This window comes from Salvelinus sp. IW2-2015, linkage group LG3, assembly GCF_002910315.2.
Source record: "Salvelinus sp. IW2-2015 linkage group LG3, ASM291031v2, whole genome shotgun sequence".
NCBI lineage: Eukaryota > Metazoa > Chordata > Actinopteri > Salmoniformes > Salmonidae > Salvelinus > Salvelinus sp. IW2-2015.
Genome location: NC_036840.1, coordinates 27618617 through 27638946, shown reverse-complemented (window position 1 = coordinate 27638946; position 20330 = coordinate 27618617). Strand labels below are relative to the sequence as shown.

General features: G+C 43.5%; 1 protein-coding gene across 2 annotated transcripts in view; it reads left to right on the top strand.

The window, feature by feature from the left end:
• Nucleotides 1-20330, top strand: part of LOC111954048 (adhesion G protein-coupled receptor L3) — a 314128-nt gene that overhangs the window by 56411 nt on the left and 237387 nt on the right. For both annotated transcript variants that reach the window (XM_023973590.1, XM_023973557.1), the window contains exon 3: nt 16284-16472. In XM_023973590.1, the coding sequence (XP_023829358.1) occupies nt 16418-16472 (55 nt within the window). In that variant the 5' untranslated portion in view covers nt 16284-16417. The remainder of the gene's footprint in view (nt 1-16283; nt 16473-20330) is intronic.

Genomic DNA, 20330 nt, shown 5'->3' with positions numbered 1-20330 from the left:
ATGACAATGCCCCAGAGGAACTGGGACACTGTGATTCTGCTGACTATGCAGTGCATACATTCAGAAGTATTACAAACAGTCGGGCATAACATCGAAAGGCACTCAAAATCTATGTAGCTGTGCCCAGGCAGTTTCTAGGCCACTTGGGCAATGCTTTTCTGGGAAAATATCAGCAGAGCAATATGTGAACCTATATCTTCAGAATGACAGATCTAATTTTTGAAACTATGTGCGGAATTCAATGCAGCCTCTCTTAACTTAGTTTCAAGTTGTATTAGTCATCTGTTCGGGATGCACACGTTATACACCATTCAATGAAATACTTATGTGCAGGTTCCTTCTCGACAATGCAACAACAATAAATAATAAAGATAGGAATACYAACAAAGTAAATGGCTCAGTAGAATAAACATTTTAGCATAAGTGTATAATACAGGAAGGCACAATTTATAGTCCAGTCTTTATACATGTTTTGGGAACATAGTTTTTAACATGGCTGAAAAAAAGTAAATGGTGCAATGGCTAATCTATATTAATTATTTTAATTCACCATTTATTTTTMAGTCATCTGTTGATCATTACTGGTAATAATTTAATGCTAATGCAGCGTTAAATGATTTAACACTAAGTGTTATGATTACTTGGGTATCACATGCCAGACAGAGTTTTGTACTCATTTATCAACCTTATCACAAATGTTATTAAACAGTCTTAATAACTGTCAAATCCCTACTGAGGTTGCCACTGGGGCATAGCTGCCGAGTGCAAAAATGCATCCTGACTTCTGTCCGAATTGTTGACTTGACTATTTCGGGTTGGGGGGKATGCAATAATATTTTCTCATAACGGGGACATATTGGGGAAATAATGTTAAATCCTCTGGTAATGTCTCGCACAGATGATGTTATTACTTGCCAGCCTGAGGTATTTGTGTGCTTTGGGCGGCTGTCAGAAACCCCCATCCTCCCCTCCAAACTCCCCCCTGCGCTGAAACCAACTGGTTCAGGAAAAGGCATGCCAGACTCCCAGAGTCYGTCCCAGAGCCTCTCAAAGCTGGCTGCCAAGAAGTCAACAGAGGAACTCTGGCACGACAATGGACTACTACCCTCCTAAATTCATCGTGCCATACCCACATCCCTCTCCTAAAACGAATTTTCCTTTTTGGCCCCTCTTCAATGTGGAAGGAGAGGGGTGGGGGTTTGGAGAGGAGGAATGAGGGGAGTTTCCAGAGTTTGCTTTAAAGATTACCCCACTTCTGATGACCCTGTCCCGAAGGCAAAGTAATATAGCTTGTCAGATTGAGCCGAGAAAGAAATTAGGAGAAAAGGAAAAAGAGAGAAAGGGAGTGGAAAGGGGTAAGAAGAAAATCTCCGCTTATCTGAGCTTTGAGGTCTCTGGCATTAACAGGAACACAGCAAGCCAATGGGACTCCCCAAAAGAGGGCTGTATTATTGCTCCTGGGGTGGGGGGCCTCAGGATGGTTTTGGGGGGGATCAAAGATTGAGACCTCTCTCTGGGATTAGTGACACTAAATGTTTTGACCCAATGCTTTTTCAATGGAGTGCTGAGAGATTCCATTCAAAACGTCCGTCCAAGACGCCATCCCCTTACTAGCTCCGACATTGTAGATTGAGATTGACTGTGATATGTGGTTGACCCACTTAGCCTTTTTAAGATGAATGCACTTACTATGTCAWTCTGGATAAATGACTAAAATGTAAGACGCAGTGGGACTGAAAAGYCCGAATCTGGTTCGAATCCCAGAGCCAGCCCAGCAAGGTGGAAAAATCTGCAAGGCAGTTAACCCCCCCAACAACACCTGCTCCCCGGGCGCCATGAGCGCCGATTTAAGGCAACATTCTACAGGCCACAATGAGATGTGTTGCGCTGCATGATGCAAATGGTGGTCACAAATGGTGGCCTTTGTTTAGGTAGGGGCGTGGATCAGAACCAGTCAGTATGCCTGTTGGTATCTGTGACCAACAGGCATATCTGTATTCAGTCATTTGAAATCCATAGATTCGGGGCTCATTAATTAATTTAAATTGACTGAWTTCTTTATATGAACTGTAAGTTAGTGTGTGTGCCTTTTTGAAGTTGTTTCATTTTATATTTTTGTTCACTGTAGAACAGCCAATTATACACGAAGTGTACAAAACATTAAGAACACCTTCCTAATATTGAGTGTTAAGTGTTCCACAGGGATGCTGGCCCATGTTGACTCCAATGCTTCCCACTGTTGTGAAGTTGGCTGGTTGTTCTTTGGGTGGTGGCGCATTCTTGAGCCACACGGGAAACTGTTGAGCGTGAAAAACTCAGCAGRGTTGCAGTTCTTGACACAAACCTGTGCTCCTGGCACCTACTACCATACCTTGTTCAAAGGCACTTAACTATTTTGTGTTGCCCATTCACCCTCTGAACGGCACACAATTCATGTCTCAATTGTCTCGAGGCTTAAAAATCCTTCTTTAACCTGTCTCCTCCCCTTCATCTACACTGATTTGAAGTGGATTTAACAGGTGACATCAATAAGGGATCATAACTTTCATCTGTCAGTCTGTCATGGAAACAGCAGGTTGTTACGGGATTTTTGTGTTTAATGACTAAAATATGTATATTTTACATTTGACTTAGTAGTATTCTGTTTAGTTATAATTCTATGTTACTGTAAGAATGAATCTTATTATAATCATAATGTTGAATGTTATGTGTTCCTTGTTAGAAAGAATGGGTTTATCTTCAGACAGGCTAGAATGATGTCTCTACCCAGGGAGGGGAAAGACCTTGGGTTGGTTGCAGATATTTGAACAGGTGGCAGATAGTAATGAGAARGCTAACTATACTGCCATTGTATCCGAGAGGAGGATGGACATTAAAACCTATGACATCATCTTTATTATATAACCTGATGTAAATTGTAATATGATCAGTACTCTCGAGAATAAACCTTATTGATTGATTGATTTTGAGACTGGTTTCTGTCCATTTTATGCTGATAAGTATCTTACAAATTCTTATGTATGGGCAGAGTGTTTTAATTGAATTGGTTGATAAACATAGGAAATAAAATTCCTCTAACACAGGGGTCTATAATGTTTTGTACACTGTGTATATAAACCTTGGATTGCTAATGCTACGTATTGGCAAGTGAGAGGCTCTGAAGCCACCCAGTGAATTGCAAACCACTGCGTATATAAAAAGAAGTTGAGACTCATTTCGTTTGTGTTAGCGTTAGCATTGTAGCTATCGCCGTTCTCTTGAGTGACTTGTTCGAGGTAAGGATATCATATTGCGTTACAAGGAGAAAGGAAGTGTTCTGGCCTGGCCGCTGTCCTCTAACACACTCCAGGCCCTGGTCTCTCTTACGAAATGAAATACAAGTTGCTCTCTGAAACTCCCCCGCCAGTGGGTCTGCGCGCTGSCGCGTTACTGACCCGGACAGCCAGTGCTATCAACCAATGCTCTTATCCTGTCCATGTCAGGCGTCTGGGGCAAAACTTCTTCACATGTGGAAGTCCAGTGTGGTCTAAAAAGCCAAAAGCAATCATTGACTCTCGTTAGTCTGGTTTGATGAAATAACGAAGGGGGGGGGGGACGGTGTTTGTTTGCTGCGGCGATAAGCGGAGTTACATTGCTACACAGAGGGTCAATTAGAGATCGCTGGCTCAGGTTCACAAGGCCAGAAAATATGGAGGAATATATGTGTGTGTGAGGGAGATCAAGCTTATATATGTGTGTGTGTGTGTGTGTACACACACGTGTGTGTGTTTGTCAGACTTTCCTATAAGTGTCAGCTCTTTCCCTTGCTCCTAGTACATCTTTGGCTTTTGCCTAGGTTCGTCATGTTGTTCTGTCTGAGCCCACCTCCCACTTGCTTGGTTAGTTTCACTGCCTGTGCAGCTATGGTTAATAGTCCCCACTGGCAATCTATCCTCTCCTGTATTTGAATCTGCATTGTGCCTTTTTAAATCCTAAAGACCTATAASATCAGCGTGGGATGCCTMGTGTGGTAAGCTGCTAATCACCAGGCAGTTAAACCCAGWGGTTTACAGTCTCTTTGCCTAGWTGGACGTCCTCCACTGCCTCGGACCGTCTGCGGTTGCGGTAGGCTTGCCCCAAGGGCTACCACTGCTCACAGAGTTTAATAGGTTGAAATCTCCAAAAGCAAACACAATCCTCTTTACGGCCAAGAGCCGTGGCCCTATCACACCCTAAGTCCACGTACAGTTTGTGTGTGTGTGTGTGTGTGTGTGTGTGTTCATCTGTGTCTATAGCTGTTCATGCCACTCCTCAAAGTGCACACCGTCTCCATGCTGATGGCTTAGTGGTTGGAGTATGGAGGCTGATGTAATTATCAATGGCAGGTGTCGCCAATGAAATTCCTCCAAACCCTTTCCATTTGCATATTTGTGTTTTTAGACTGTGCTGTTAATGACTTAGACCCTATTCGACATTGGATTAAATTAAACAAGAGCACCATAAATTGTTATTTTGTGCAGTGTCTTTAGTAARCGAGTGACTGCACTTGATAAGCAGAGGAGGTACACATAACTGAATTTAAAGGGGTTGCTAGCTGGGTTTGAGCTCAATTCAGGAAGTAAATTGCAATTCAGGTAATCCATTTAAACACCCTCATGAAAAACGAGTGGATAATTTGGACAGAATTATAACTGAATTGACAGTCAAGGTGGGTGGATTTTCAAATGAGTCTTACACTTTATGATACTCACCCCCTGGTATAAAATGTTAAGCCATCTGCTTTCATTTCCCAGAGTGRCTTGCCCAAGCCCGAGTAGGCCTCTTGTGATTTGTCAGGTCTGAGTGCATTTTCTCTGACAAGACCCTGACTGAGTGTTGCTCTCCTGATGTCCAGAGACAAAAACACCCCCCGCGAACATGTTCGGTCAGCCCAATCGAGCTTCCATCAAACTACATTTTAATGCCTGAAGGCGTGGGGAGCTCGATAGCCCGGCTCTCGCCTSACTCAAACTATTCCGCAGACACCACTCTTCTACGCCTCTGGCAGCGAAGAACAACATTTTCCAATTATAGATGATTATCTCTGAATTTTTCTCATGAGTTGGATTCGGGGATCTAAGGGGGTTTGGGGTATGGAATTGTATTTTAGGTCAAGGACTGCTGACCACCGTCTCTGAGAAAGGGTTACATATTGGTATATGCAAGCAGTATATGCAAGCAGCAGTGAAAGATGGCTGGGTTAGCACATTTGGGACTACTCTATTTGTGCAGTRGCTCCTGACYATCTTGAACAAGCGCATCCGTAGTAAACTGAAGACAATTTGAACCCACCTGTATGCAACTTTTGRCAATCAGTTTTCCACTGAATCCCCTGAWGCCTCCATCTCAACATTGAATCTCCAACGCTTTGAAAGGTTGAGCGGAAGCTACCTTCGTGGCCAGAAACGTACCTGTTTCTCTCTACAAGGTCACCCGTTGTTCAGTTGCAAGAATAATCCTCAATGTGTATTATTCAGTGTGTGAGACCCTCAGATGTCAATCAACACTGCCCAGGGCTTTTAGACATCACAAAGGCAGAGCACTAGGCCATATTCACCACTTTGACCTTTGACCTGTGTGTCAGCCATGTTTGTCAGTAGGGCACTTATCTCCAGACCTCCAGACGCTCGCTAGGTGACTAAGGTCAACTGGCCCAACCCAACCCAATGGAGTGGCCAATCAGAGGCATCCAATTGGGTTTGGCCGATCYCAGCATTTTTTTTGTTTCACCATTTCCTGCTTTGATGGTTACATTTAGTGACCAGGAATGAATGACATATTCAGGAAGGAAGTCAGTTGGAACTTGAAGTCATTGGATCCTGAGGTGGATCTATGAAAGCCTGTACTCCAGCCATACACTCATTCATGCATGATTCATACACACACACGCATACTGTATAAGAATGTGTGCATCTTCACACATACACAAACGCATACATTCACTAACCCACTCTCAATTTCTCGCCCGCCCTCCCTCCCTTCCCTCTCTTCGCCCGCCCCTCCCTCCCTCTTCCGCCCGCCCCCCCTCCCTCCTCTCTCGCCGCCCCTCCTCCCTCTCTCGCCCCCCCCTCCCTCCCTCTCTCGCCCGCCCCCTCCCTCCCTCTCTCGCCCGCCCCTCCCTCTCTCGCGCCCCCCTCCTCCCTCTCTCGCCCGCCCCCTCCTCCCTCTCTCGCCCGCCTCTCCCTCCCTCTCCTCCCTCCTCCCTCCCTTCTCGCCCGCCTCTCTCTCTCGCCCGCCGCCCTCTCCTCCCTCCCTCCTCTCTCTCTCTCGCCCTCCCTCTCTCCCTCCCTCCTCCCTCCTCCCTCCTCCTCCCTCCCTCCCTCCCTCTGTTCTCTCGCCCGCCCCTCCTCTCTCTCTCTCGCCCCCTCCTCGTCGCCGCCGCCCTCCCTCCCTCCCTCTCTCTTCTCTCTCTCTCTCCTCATATCTTCTCTCTTTCTCTCTCTCTCGCCCACACGCTCTCCCTCTCTCTCGCCCGCCCCCCCTCGCTCGCCCTCTCGCTCGCTCGCCCTCCCTCTCTCTCTCGCTCACCCTCACTCAATAACATTTGTACAATATTCCCTCATATTTCCTGTGCACACACTAGGCTAGCATCAGATAATGACATTGCAATACATGCAACATTGGGATCAATGTTATTCATGTCTAAAATCTCTGTTTTCCATTCACCCGTCATCTAAAATTGCTGTTTGTATTTGTGTTTTACTCCCCGCATTACAGCCTCTGAGTGAAGTGTCTGTGCTGACAGGCAGCCCTTTTGAATGGATTTGAATGGGTCTGTGACTTAAGGAGTCAATTTGACTTGGTTGCAGACGCCGCAGTCTGGTGTGAATGGAGAATTATGCAAACCCAGGCGGAGGAAATATTTCCGAGACGACAAAATTGAGACCTCAGCCAGTCAAACCGAGAAAGAAACGGAGGAAAGGAGAGCTCACTGACGACGTTTAACTTTGAGCGACGGCTTGTCAATAGGCAACGTGCCAAAACACCATATCTCATTACATAAGTGATTAGTAAGGTGYTTTGTCTTTGCTATGGGTTCAATAGAGTGGGACCCTCATAGTCTTGGTGAGCAATTTAGTGGTTGCCGTGTTTCCTGTTGTTTCTTGACCGTATTATTTGACCGATTTTTGTCTCCGGTTCAGCCGGAGACCGACTGAATCCCAATACAGGAACGGTCAGCTAGGTCATAGCCAATTACACTCCCCTGTCTCCCAGTCCATCCAATCAGCTGGGGTTATGTCAGACAGCATTGCAGGTCGACCCCCTACCCTATACAATCCATATGTGCCTGCATCGACTCAGGGACAGGTCATGTTTTTGTAGAGTTTTACATTCCGTGTATGGTTCTGCCAGAATCCAACTGCCTGTCTCTTGTAAAATTGGCTCCCGCCATTTTAGAAGTTTTGGTTTAAAAAAGAAAACCCAACAAGAAATAGGCTAGGTAGATTATAATGTGTTTATTCCAGTTTCAATATTTCAGTATGACATTTTGGCAAAGTACATCATCTCAGGTTTTGGCTCGCCCGTCGAGGGTAGTTAATCGCAAACAGGGCGAGGTGGTTGTCATGGCAACGCCCGCTCACCTGACGTGCCATGGCGACATCAGCCGTTGTTGCCATGGCTTACCTCGAGCCAGGCCTCCCGAGGGCYCCTTATGACAATTCATGAGCTGGAACGCCACGCTTATACACCCACCACCTTCATCCCTTGCTCCACCCATCCCTCACTCCTCCATCTATCCATCCCTCTCTGTCCCTCTCCCTCCCTGCATCCATTTGTGCCGTGAGAGGGAGGGYAAAAAAGAATGGAAAAATTGATGGTGCCTGAGCTTTGCATTATAACAGAGGAGTGTCTCAAGGCAGATTTCCCTTGCCTTTTATACTCAGAATATCTGCATTTATTCAGTTAACTACACAACAGCTCCTGCATGCCTTTATTCTCTCGCCTGGTGGGACAATGGAACTCAGGCCATTGAGTATGTGCATGTGTTTAGTAATACTAATAATAACGCTAGCCTACTGACAATATAGTGCTTTTCAAGACAATCAAAGGTCTCTCTCACCTTGGGATTGTGCGTGGGCTTACGCTAACATCTCTGCCGACGAATACCTCGGCCATCACTCACACACGGACAGGTGTCTTGAAAGTGCCAGCACATAGTAACTGAATGGGCTAAAGCTAGTGCTATTATCTTCTACTAGCTGTCGATCGGTGGCTAGCTGTGGCGTAGGACTCACTTGACAGCAGGCAGTTTAGATATACACTAGCTAACCAATCCAAAGTCCATTCCCAGTAGCATGTCTGAATCTAATCTAAATACAGGAAACCTGCCCTCTGTTGTAAAACCTGCCCTCTGTGACCATGTAGGGAAGTGGTATTTCTACATGAATTTAGGACAATATTTTTGATAGCTTATTTTTACATAATACATCAGCAAGACGGGTAAAATAAAAAGTAGCACTACAGTATTAATGAAACAAAATCTGGCGGGTTGGTATTTAGCCCCATATTAAGTAGTGTATGTGAGAGTGACTCAAGCAGGCGTGGCATGGTAACATTATACTTAGCATGATCCCATCAGATAACATTGAGGATCGGGTTGCACTTTGTTGCTGCTCGCATTGCATGGACGCATAAGCTCATTCTACCCTAATGAAAACGGCTTTAGTTTCCTTGCGTGGGAAAAACTGTGAAGCTACGTGAACTAATTGTAGGTGGTGATGTACATTTAGGACAACTCTGATCGTTATCATACCAATATAGGCCTAGCCAACTAGGTTTTGAAACGGGTGTTGTAMATCTGTGATACCTCAAATCATGTTGACTTGTAAAACGTAGAAGTTTGGAGAAGTAGCAATTTCAGAAAATATCCTGTTACTATCATTATTTTGAAAAGATACTGGAGCTGTTGAAGTCTGTTTTGAAGTGTTGGCGTTCAAAGCAAGGCATTACTTGTTTGGTTGTGCGTGTAGTGCATTTTTGTCCGAACAAATCATATGTTTTCAACATGGAGCTTGTGGCAATCACGTTTTACAAGCCAATGATATGCAAACGAGCAGTTGTATCCAAATATGTAAAATGGTTTGGCGTACCTGATTACTGATGTGTTCTGGAACACATTCAAAGTGAGGAGCAGTGCAGCTTGAGATTGGATGTTGATATCAGTTTCATAGTGCCAACTGATTGCGGTGAGAGAGGTATGATTGCGGTGTCATCAGACAGCAAAAGCAGGGCCACAGGCTAGAACGATGAGCCATAGCAGCTTGGCTTACTGAAGTTATATGACTTGGCAACTGCTTTAGCCTGTTCATAGAAATACATGCTATGACACTCTTACAGGATTCCTGACATGACACACAGGCTTTTGTGGGCTTTTGTTCCAGCCCTCACTGTCACACCTGTTTTWTTTATTTTTTWTWTTTTTAATAATCAATCTGGTATTCCGTCTGGGGGGTGTGATGCTGGGCTAGAACAAATGCCTGCATGCCAGCTAGCTCTGCAAGGTGGTTGGAGACCCCTGCTGTTGGGCTTATGAAGCTGGATATACYCAAGACATCTCAGGCACACTTTGATAACCACACACAAACACCCATTGTGCATTGTGGGGGGAAAACATTGTTTTGTGTTAGACTGATATTGATTTAGATTTACCCATGAGCCCCTTGAGAAACAGCGAGTGTTTTCATGCTGTTCTGAMACAGGAAAAAGCAGGTGTTTGGAAGCCTAATTGTCTAACACAGTCAACTCCACTGTTCTTAATATCTCAATATTTACCCATGAAGAGGTTATCATTGTTAGGTACGCTGGAGGTGTTTGACAGTAAAGTTAAATGTTGAGGGACTGAAATTCATATGCAACTAATAAGCTAGTCAACTACGCTGCACAAAAAATATAAACGCAAAATGTAGCGTTGGTTTCATGAGGTGAAATAAAATATCCCAGAAAWGTTCCAGACACATGTTTCTCTCAAATRTTGTGAACAAATTTGTTTACATCCCTGTTTGTGAGCAGTTCTCCTTTGCCAAGATAATCCATCCACCTGACAGGTGTGACATATCAATAAGCTGATTAAACAGCATGGTCATTACACAGGTGCACCTTGTGCTGGGGACAAAAAAAGCCACTCCAAAATATGCAGTTTTGTCACACAACACAATGCCACATATGTCTCAAGTTTTGAGGGAGCGTGCAATTGGCATGCTGACTGCAGGAATGTCCACCAGAGCTGTTGCCAGAGAATTGAATGTTAATTTCTCTACCATAAGCRGCCTCCAACCTTGTTTTAGAGAATTTAGCAGTACATCCAACATGCCTCACAACTGCAGACCACGTGTATGGCGTCGTGTGGGCGAGCGGTTTGCTGATGTCAACGTTGTGAGCAAAGTGCCCATGGTGGCGGTMGGGTTATGGTATTGGCGGCATAAGCTACGGACAATGAACACAACATTTTATCTATGGAAATTTGAATGCACAGAGATACCGTGACGAGATTCTGAAGCCCATTGTTGTGCCATTGATCCGCAGCCATCACCTCATGATAATGCACAACCCCATGTCGCAAGGATATGTACACAATTCCTGGATTTACTTATATGAACTGTAACTCAGTAAAATCTTCAATTGTTTCATGTTGATTTTATAATTTAGTTCAGTATAGCTTGTCGGTAATTTTTAAGGAAGGAAACAGTATTGTTGAATGTTAAGGGACTGAAATTATAATGGAACTGATAAGCTTCTCAGCTAGCTAGCTGTGCTACTTGCTAGCATTTTTGTTGCAAGGAAACATTTGCATGGCATGGTAGGTAGGTAGCCTGGTGTTTTTTTATATTTTTTATTAACCTTTTATTTAACTAGGCAAGTCAGTTGAGAACAAATTCTTATTTTCAATGACGGCCTAGGAACAGTAGGTTAACTGCCTTGTTCAGGGGCAGAATGAGCGTTGGGCCATTAACCAAAATGTTGCTGGATCGAATAGCCGACAAAGTACAAATCTGTCGTTCTGCCCATGAGGCAAGGCAATTAACCCTAATTTCTCCAGGGTCGCCGTCAATACTGGCTGACCCTGGCTGTGTCCCCACTCTCCGAGGGTGTCTCAGGGGAAGTGGGATATGAAGAAAAAAACACCTCACACTTGTGCAGCTTACCCACTTGAACATACAGTGAAACAGGACTATATAAGCACCCCCTAATTATTATATTATTATGCTAGCTTAGCTACCTCCATTTTACCTTTGTTTCCATTTTCTAAAACCAGAGAAAAAAGGTACTACATGATGAAACAGGATGGGGGTTTGTGAAGAGAGAACACTAGATATTGCTTTTGCTTGGATCAATACTATCCATTACAACTGAAGGGTAACCTATCACTGTAGCTCCATGTTCCCTAGATCTGAACTGAATCGGGGACCTTTTTTTTTACTTTCGCTCAAGCGAGGTCAGCCAAGTGATTTGCCTGTTTCTTTTGTTACTTCCATATATCTTTGTCTCCCATTTTTTGCCTCATAATTTGAATAACAGTATTTCATCAATCAGTGGATATATATATAATATATTTATATATACATATACACACAAACACACACACTTCCTCCTCTGCTATCTTCATCCACTGTCCGTTCCCCTTTTCACCAGATAGACCATGAAAAACACAATTAAAATCCATCTAGGCTATTTGGCACTGGCGGAATGCTAAAATAACGGCAAACAACAACACTGATTAAAAAGTTTTCTGTCTGAGACTCTGTAATGAAGTGGTTTAATTGAAGTGGTTTTAACTGGCGCTACTGCTAGCATGCAGTGAGTTTGGAAGCCTTATCTAAAGGGATTTAACTGAACAAGTACCCTTCTAACGCCAGACACTATAATGTATCATAAGGCTCCTCGGAATATAAGAGGAGTTGGCAACCTAGTCTGGGTTTTCAACCGAGTCTCTTTTACTTTTTGGATTGAAACCGGTCCAAGCCCTTACTCATAAATATGCATTTTCAGATACGTGTTCCTCAGTGGCTGGTTACTTTTCCTACTTACGCTCACACTTCTTTTGTAGAGAGATCGTGTTAATGATTGTGATGACAAGATTACTGAAAGGTAGCAAGTTCTGCATGTAATGTGCATAATGTAATGCAATCATTTGAAGTTACAATCCTGTTATTAGCTGCTTTCATATTGTTTCCTTAGTGAAAGGCTGTAAATGTGAAAATTGAGAAATACTTTGTTTGGAACAGACACACACACACACACACACACCACTGATGTAGATTGAAAGCAACTCTTATGTCCATGGTGCTTGGCCGTCTAGATTGGCCGTCATTGTCCCCTGTCAGGAGCAGCAGCCCTGTCGTTCTGGTGACCAGCCTCCTGTATTTTTGTGACAGTTTGGGTGCAGAGCTCCTAAAAAATACAAAAAAAGGCTACATCGCCGAAGAGGACATCTGAGGAATCAGTGATAGTGTCCCCATGAATCCTTCAGGCCATCTTTTTTGATCGCATTTTAGAATGTCTCCAACTAGCTGGGTCGTGTTCAGTGGGGCACACCTTAGCAAAAAGTTTTGAATTGGTAAATGAAAAGGTCTGTTTCTTATTGCACAAGTCCAGGTTGTCCCTTTCAGTTTCAGTCCATTTTCTTCCGTTTGGTGCATAATTAACATGCCCCTTGCTTGGTAGCACGTTGACATGACATTTTCTTCACTGTGCACCAATCAGATCAGGGACCTGTATTTCACGCTTCAAATTTCCTGTATTGCGATCTTCTTTTTCTTACCTCCCCCACTAGACAGATTATTCTCAATTATTAGCTCATATGCAAGGGTATCTGTGTCATCAAATAATGGGATGCCATTCCACATTACCTCATGCYCAGGCCTTAAACACTATGCCTACAGAACAAAATTAATGCGTTATGGTCTAAACCAGTTGCCCTCGCTAGACCATGGTTTGAGGGGGGGGGGATTCAGCACTGCATTGTCTTCAAAACAGCCCATGTACATACACTACCAGTCAAACATTTTAGAACACCAAAACTATGAAATAACACACATGGAATCATGTAGTAACCAAAAAAGGGTTCAACAAAATCAAAATATATTTGAGATTCTTCAAATAGCCACCCTTTTCCTTGATGACAGCTTTATACACTCTTGGCATTCTCTCAACCATCTTCACCTAGAATGCTTCAGTCTTGAAGGAGTTCCCACATATGTGAGCACTTGTTGGCTGTTTTTCCTTCACTCTGCGGTCCAACTCATCCCAAACCATCTCAATTGGGTTGAGGTCGGGTGATTGTGGAGGTCAGGTCATCTGATGCAGCACTCCATCACTATCCTTCTTGGTCAAATAGCCCTTACACAGCCTGGAGGTGTGTTGGGTTATTGTCCTGTTGAAAAACAAATGATAGTCCCACTAAGCCCAAACTAGATGGGATGGCATATCGCTGCAGAATGCTGTGGTAGCCATGCTGGTTAAGTGTGCCTTGAATTCTAAATAAATCACAGACAGTGTCACCAGCAAAGCACCCCACACCATCACACCTCCTTCTCCATGCTTTACGGTGGGAAATACAAATGCAGAGATCATCCGTTCACCCACACCGCGTCTCACAAAGACACGGCGGTTGGAACTTAAATCTCAAATTTGGACTCCAGACCACAGTCTCCTCTGAACAGTGGATGTTGAGATGTCTGTTACTTGAASTCTAATGAACTTATCCTCTGCAYCAGAGGTAACTCTGGGTCTTCTATTCCTGTGGCGGTCSTCATGAGAGCCAGTTTCATCACAGCACTTGATGTTTTTTTGCGAGTACACTTGAAGAAARGTTCAAAGTTCTTGAAATGTTTCGTAGTGACTYACCTTCATGTCTTAGTAATGATMGACTGTCGTTTCTCTTTTCTTATTTGAGCTGATCTTTTCATYATATGGACTTGGTCTTTCACCAAATAGGGCTATCTTCTGTATACCCCCCTACCTCGTCACAACACAACTGATTGGCTGAAACACATTAAGAAGGAAAGAAATTCRACAAGTTKACTTTTAAGAAGGCACACCTGTTAATTGAAATGCATTCCAGGTCCACCTCATGAAGCTGGTTAAGAGAATGCCAAGAGTGTGCAAAGCTGTCATCAAGGCAAAGGGTGGCTATTTGAAGAATTTCAAATATAAAATATATTTTGATTTATCTAACACTTTTTTGCTTACTACATGATTCCATATGTGTCATTTCATAGTTTTGATGTCTTRACTATTATTCTACAATGTAGAAAATAGTACAAATAAAGAAAAGCCCTTGAATGAGGGGTACATATACAGATTGTTGCCAATATCTACAAAGTAAGAGGTGTAGCTACATAGCTTACATTGTTGTGTTGTCTAACTTTTTTTATTGCACAGATTCAAGATGGTAGAATAATTTTAGGTGGAGTTCAATGTGTTCAGGGAGTTTAGTGTGCTGATGGTGAATGACATTAAGCGATGCAGGTTTGCATTTTTCATCTTGTTCGAGGCAGCTCTGCAGAGTGGTCACTAGCTGGCACAGCCACAATGTCATAAAATCAAAGGTGAAACCTAACCCTTACCTTAGCCCTAACCTTAACTAACCACACTGCTATGCCTAACCCTAACATTAAATTAAGACCAAAAAGCCATTTTTTCCCCCCTTCATTTTTACAATATAGCCATTTTTTACTTTGCAGCTGGCCTATCTAAGGGGGGTATCACTTAATTCTACCTTCAGGACAAGACTGATGACAATAACCGTCAACCTGCTAAAACTAGTCAGGGCTTAACTGATGAGTACAGTACAATGACCTACAACCCTATACTAATTCCCTTTATAAATTCCCTTTGTATGGGATGGGCCACTCTTGGTAGGCTGCACCCCTCTGTTTTTTTAACTCCAATATCTGTCCTCAAAATCTTAATCTAGTTTGGATTTTTGGAGGGATTATGCATTAGATAATTCCTGCTACATGCGATCTGAAAATGTCATGCAACGGAGGAAGGGGGATTATCAAGAAAGAGAACGCGTAACCAAATGAGATCACCAACATGCATAGGAATTGAGATTGAGTACAGCAGGGGAGGTACAGTCATTTTGGTTTGCCTGGTCAAACTGTGATTGCTCTTTGACCTTTTTTTAAAGTCAGTTGAGACGGAATTAAAAAAAAAAAAAATTCTATTGAGATTACGTCCAGCATCTCAATACCATTTGTAGAGGGTATAAACATTGTCTGTGCTCTTTTGGATTAAATAGCTCCAGATTATAATTTGGGATTATGATATGTTGCAGATGCACTATAATAGATAGTTTGGGGGCTATTCGCTAAATCTGTCTTAACCTCTATTTTGATGATGCAGTTGCATTTTTATCCTGATATTATGAATCATGTCAAACGACACAACATCAAATGGTGAATATTAGACAATGCGTATCATATTCCCAAATGTTTCAAAATTGACATGCTACCTTTGTTTGACAAAATTCCTTATCAACATATTTAATGTGTATGATGACCCTGTTTTATGGTAACTAGCAATAGCCTCACGATTTTACCCACCAGTATTCACATTACCCACCAGTTCACCAGTGCCAACCCTCCCATGCGCTTACCATGGGTCACTGCGGCTCAATACAATTGCATGGGAGACCATTTTGTTTTCTGATAATGGGGAAAAAGGCGGCTATACCACAATGGCCACTTGTGACGCACTGTACTATACATTCTCCGCTGCAGACAAATCTCAAACTGTGAAGATAATGTTCACACCCACAGCAAAGGGGGGAAAAAGGCACTCTCTTTTCCGGTAGCAATTATCATCAACTGTCTGAAAATACTCTGAGACTGACTGGAATAGTGTGTGGTGGTAGTGGAGTAGTGTGTTACCCTACATGGGAGTAACTGGGGCTGGTTGACACAACATGGACAAACAAAAGTCAATGGCAAAACATCCTCCATGACCGTTATACTGTTGTACGGTTGAACGCTCCCAAACACTGTCATACTGACCCAATGTTGAGAAACTAGCTGTATCTCATTGACGGACAATTGGTGAAAGAATACATGAATGACTCGTAGCCTGAGAGACTGCTAAAGTTACAATACATCAAYCTAGTTTTCTTCACTGGAAATAAAAAGTAATTTTATTTCACAAAACATTGCCTTGTTGGAATATTCCTTGACTATTTGTCTGTATACACCACCTAAGGTTCACAACTCGAATTCAACTATTCATTTGGTACTTTTTCTACCTAAAACACATTTCTCTCTCTTCAGGATAGGCTTTGAGGACCGTAAAACAGGACTGCGGCGCAGCGGAGGGAACCGTAGCATACGGAGCACTTGCTTCAGGCCCACCAGGGAAGGCCTGACCCCTCCATTGGGCGGATCGGCAGCCAGGCGGAGGGGCCATGTTGACTGCACGCCTGCTCCTCTTCGCCAGCCTGTTCGCGCCAGCAGCTCTGGGTAAGCCCGGGATGCCGCTGTCCCATTTCATGTGTCAGATTGTTTCAGTGTCTGTCACTATTTTAAAATGTCTTTCTCTTACCCCATCCATGGTGACTGATTACTGMTTTTTCCCAAATTCCCTTGCTCTCACTTTTCCCCCAAATCTCTCTGTCTCTCTCTCTCTCTCCCCCTCCCTCCCCCTGTCCCCTATGTATCAGTCTGTCTATGTATAGTATATTTCTCTCTGACACACTCTCTGTTTTTCTCACTCTCCAGACAATAGAAATATAAACTGTTTTCAAAGAAATATTACCACAGTTTTGTCATAACGCACGTAGGAAAGAMAGTAAAATGTGTGGTAAAGAAAGAAATGACCGGTACACTGCATTAGGATGTTGAGATCACTTCGCAGGATTTTTTAATTTTTTACCTTCTGAACAAATTGCAACCACCTAAGATTTGACCAGTCTCCCATTGGCCCCTGCCATTTGTTTCAGTGGAAAAGTKAATTAAGTAATTTAAATTCAGCTTAAACTAGGGTTTGGGAACGGGSGGAGGCATCACGCAATGGCCCATGAAGATGCTAATTTGATACGGCAAAAACATTAACGAGAGATTCCATGCAAATGTAATTGTTTTGGTGCCGTATCTTTTGGCTGGGTGGCGTTGCGCTTTAGCGGCACGCTAATCAAAGCTAGCTCTTCCGCATAATGGTTTTGCCATAATGTTTATTGGGAGTGGTGTTACGTGACTTCGATGTGTCACGCACCTGCCTTTTGTATTACTCTATTGATCCGAAGGGAACCGAGACATTATGAAGCTGCAAATTTACTGCCGACCCGCCAAAAGAGCTTGGGAGATAAAATGTCGGACAATGGGTTGCATATTAAAAACGCTGCGACTGCTGTGGCGCCGTAATTCTTTCTCCACAAAGAAGAGATACAGATGCACAGAAAACATAACACCCAGTATTTTTTTGTGTGTCTTAGTTATTATTTTGTTAGCCTCAAAGTGGCTTAGTGTTTATTCTTTGAAGTGGGGCAAAGATCATGCATTACTAGATGCTGTCAGCAGATTAGTCCCAGATGTTTTGGAATGCTTCTGGTTGTAATGCTCGCGCAGGGGTTTCTTTTCTCTCCGCAGTCTCTCTCCCCTCCGGGGGACACTGTCCTACTTTGGAATGGAAATCCCTTGTCAACCCCCTCCACTCCCAATATGTTCAGACCATGCACATGAATATGCTCCAATCACACCCACATACTGGCTGTGTCCCAAATGGCACCCTTTCCCCCAATATAGTACACTACTTTTGACCAGGGCCCACCAGGGCTCTGGCCAAAAGTAGTGGACCATGTAGGGAATAGGGTGCCATTTGGGATGCAGYGATGGTCTCCTCTGCTCACAGCTGCCTCTGCCTGCCTCCTATGTTTGTACATCAACATGTACACAACTGTCCGACCCCCTTCCCACTTAAACCCGTCTGAAGTAAGGAGAGGGAACGAGGGAATGCCCTTGGGGGAACGTCGGTGCGGAGTGGCTGGGATCTCTAAACATTTCTGGGATTAACTCAATGATGGATTCCAAGTTGAGGAGCAATGGGAAGGCTGAGGGAGGGAGGGAGGCAGAACAGACAAACAAGCTGACAGAGAAGGGGTGAGAAGGGTAAGCCATGCTCCAAAACACATGAGAATTGAACACACACACACAGTTCTCCTGTCATTGGGTAATGACGAGGAAGCCAAATGCCTTTGCAACGCCACATTCATCATGACAAAATAATGGAAACACTTAAATGAGGGAAATGAGGGAGGGATACAAAGTATATTGAAAGCAGGTGCTTACCCACAGGTGTGGTTCCTGAGTTAATTAAGCAATTAACATATCATCATGCTTAGGGTCATGTAWAAAAATGCTGGGCAGGCCATTATTCAGGCCACCGTGGCTATGCACAGGGCKTGAGTGGTTACTGAATGGTTTGATGAGTGTGAAAACGATGTGAACCATATTCTGTATGCCCRCCAATAGAGTTCCAGACACTTGTAGAATCTAGGTGCATTGAAGCTGTTCTGGCTCGTGGTGGCACAACACCCTGCTAAGACACTATGTCTGTGTTTCCTTTATTTTGGCAGTTACCTGCATGTCTTTGTGCATGTGATTGTGCAATACCCCAGGAAGGATTCCATATTTATTACATTCTAGGGAAATCAAAGGGAGAATGCCCCATGGACTAGTCCTCGAGACAAGAGAATCGTGAAACTGACACCCATTTCTCACAAAACGAGCCCAGCGCACACGTCTAAATAGAAGTGGATTTGGCCACACTGGAGAGGGAAGAAGACATTTGCCGTGAGTGTGTGTGTGCGCCTGTGCATATTGTTCAGCTCAGAGCTTTAGCAGGTAATTGACCATCCAGGCATACACCCACACATAAAGGGAGACATACAGACTGGAATACACAGGAATACCTCACACTCATTCACACACACACAGGCACGCACACTCACAATCCCAACCGCAAGGCATTTACACGGCTCAGTATCTGCATATTGTGTGTTAATTCAGATCGCTTCCCGCAGCCYATGTGAAATGTCACCTGAGGGTATCCCAGCATCCCCGGCTACGGTTATCCATCAGAAATATGCTAATTCTAATCCAATCCCATTGGCTCCATACAAACCCCACCAAAAATAGTTTATTTCTCAACGTTTCCAAACCTGACATCCCTTAATGAATCTCCTTGTGCTGAGGCATTCACTACTGTACACCAGGGTATCCCTGCATTTGCCTAATTAAACAAATTACTTTCCCCGCTCCTATTTCAAATGGGGAAACTTCAAGAGAGCCTACTGGGGCATGTTCAGTTTTGTTGTGATTATGGAGCGTTTGTGAAGCGTAACAGGCCTGCTTCGTCTGAGCAGGTCGGGGAACTGTTGGTGTAAAAGGTCAAGCTCTATCTGAATTGTATGAGTAGTTGTTTTAGTTCTCCCTTGTATCCCGGAGAACGTGACGCGCATGTCAACAAAACAAGATGACAGGCGCTAGCATCTTATGCCAAAGAGAATTGAAGGTCATTTTGAGATTTAAAGTTGGAAGTGAGCTTTTACTTTGACTATAATTGGTATGTAAAGTGCTTACAGCGAGAGTGAAACYCTGCATGTTTTAGGGAAACGTTTTGATTCTTTGGGGGTTCGGTAAGACTTTTACCTGATGTTTTTTTTACTCAAAGAATCCAATATGAGCAATACAGTTTAGCACATTAGCATTCATGGGCACAAATTACTTAATGTGTGTTGCTCTCAACACCTTACTATAACTCTGTTAGGCCCATTTAATAATATTGAAATTGCACAGATAGTCAGGAAAAAATTATTCAGGTTGATTAAACATTTGTCAATTGGATGCCAGTTTATTCCATATCTCTCTTTACCGAATAAAATGTTTATTTGCTGTGTCAGTCTTTCCGGTTCGTTCCACCCATTGTCAACTCACCCGTGTATAATTTTCATAGAATTATTTGTTTTAGGATAACCTGAATGTGCATAATCCAGGATTCTTTGTATTCTAATTCAATCATCTAAGTGGTGTAATTCCCCAATATATCTTGCCTGGCATTTTGGCTTTTATTATTAGATTTTTTTTATTTTTATCTTCCATACCTAGCAACAYAATCAATACCCTGTTCTTACTCATACTTGAGAGGAAAGTGGCTTTTGRGTTCTCGTGGCGTCCATCGTCTGCCTCCGCCATTGCCAAAGTGCTGTCAGAGCTCAGAACCCGAGTGAAACATGACAGCAACATTAAGCAGCGCTGGGCTTTTTGTGCTCGTGGGGTTAAATACCCCTACAAGTTTTATAGTTTGTTCGCACTGCCCCCCCC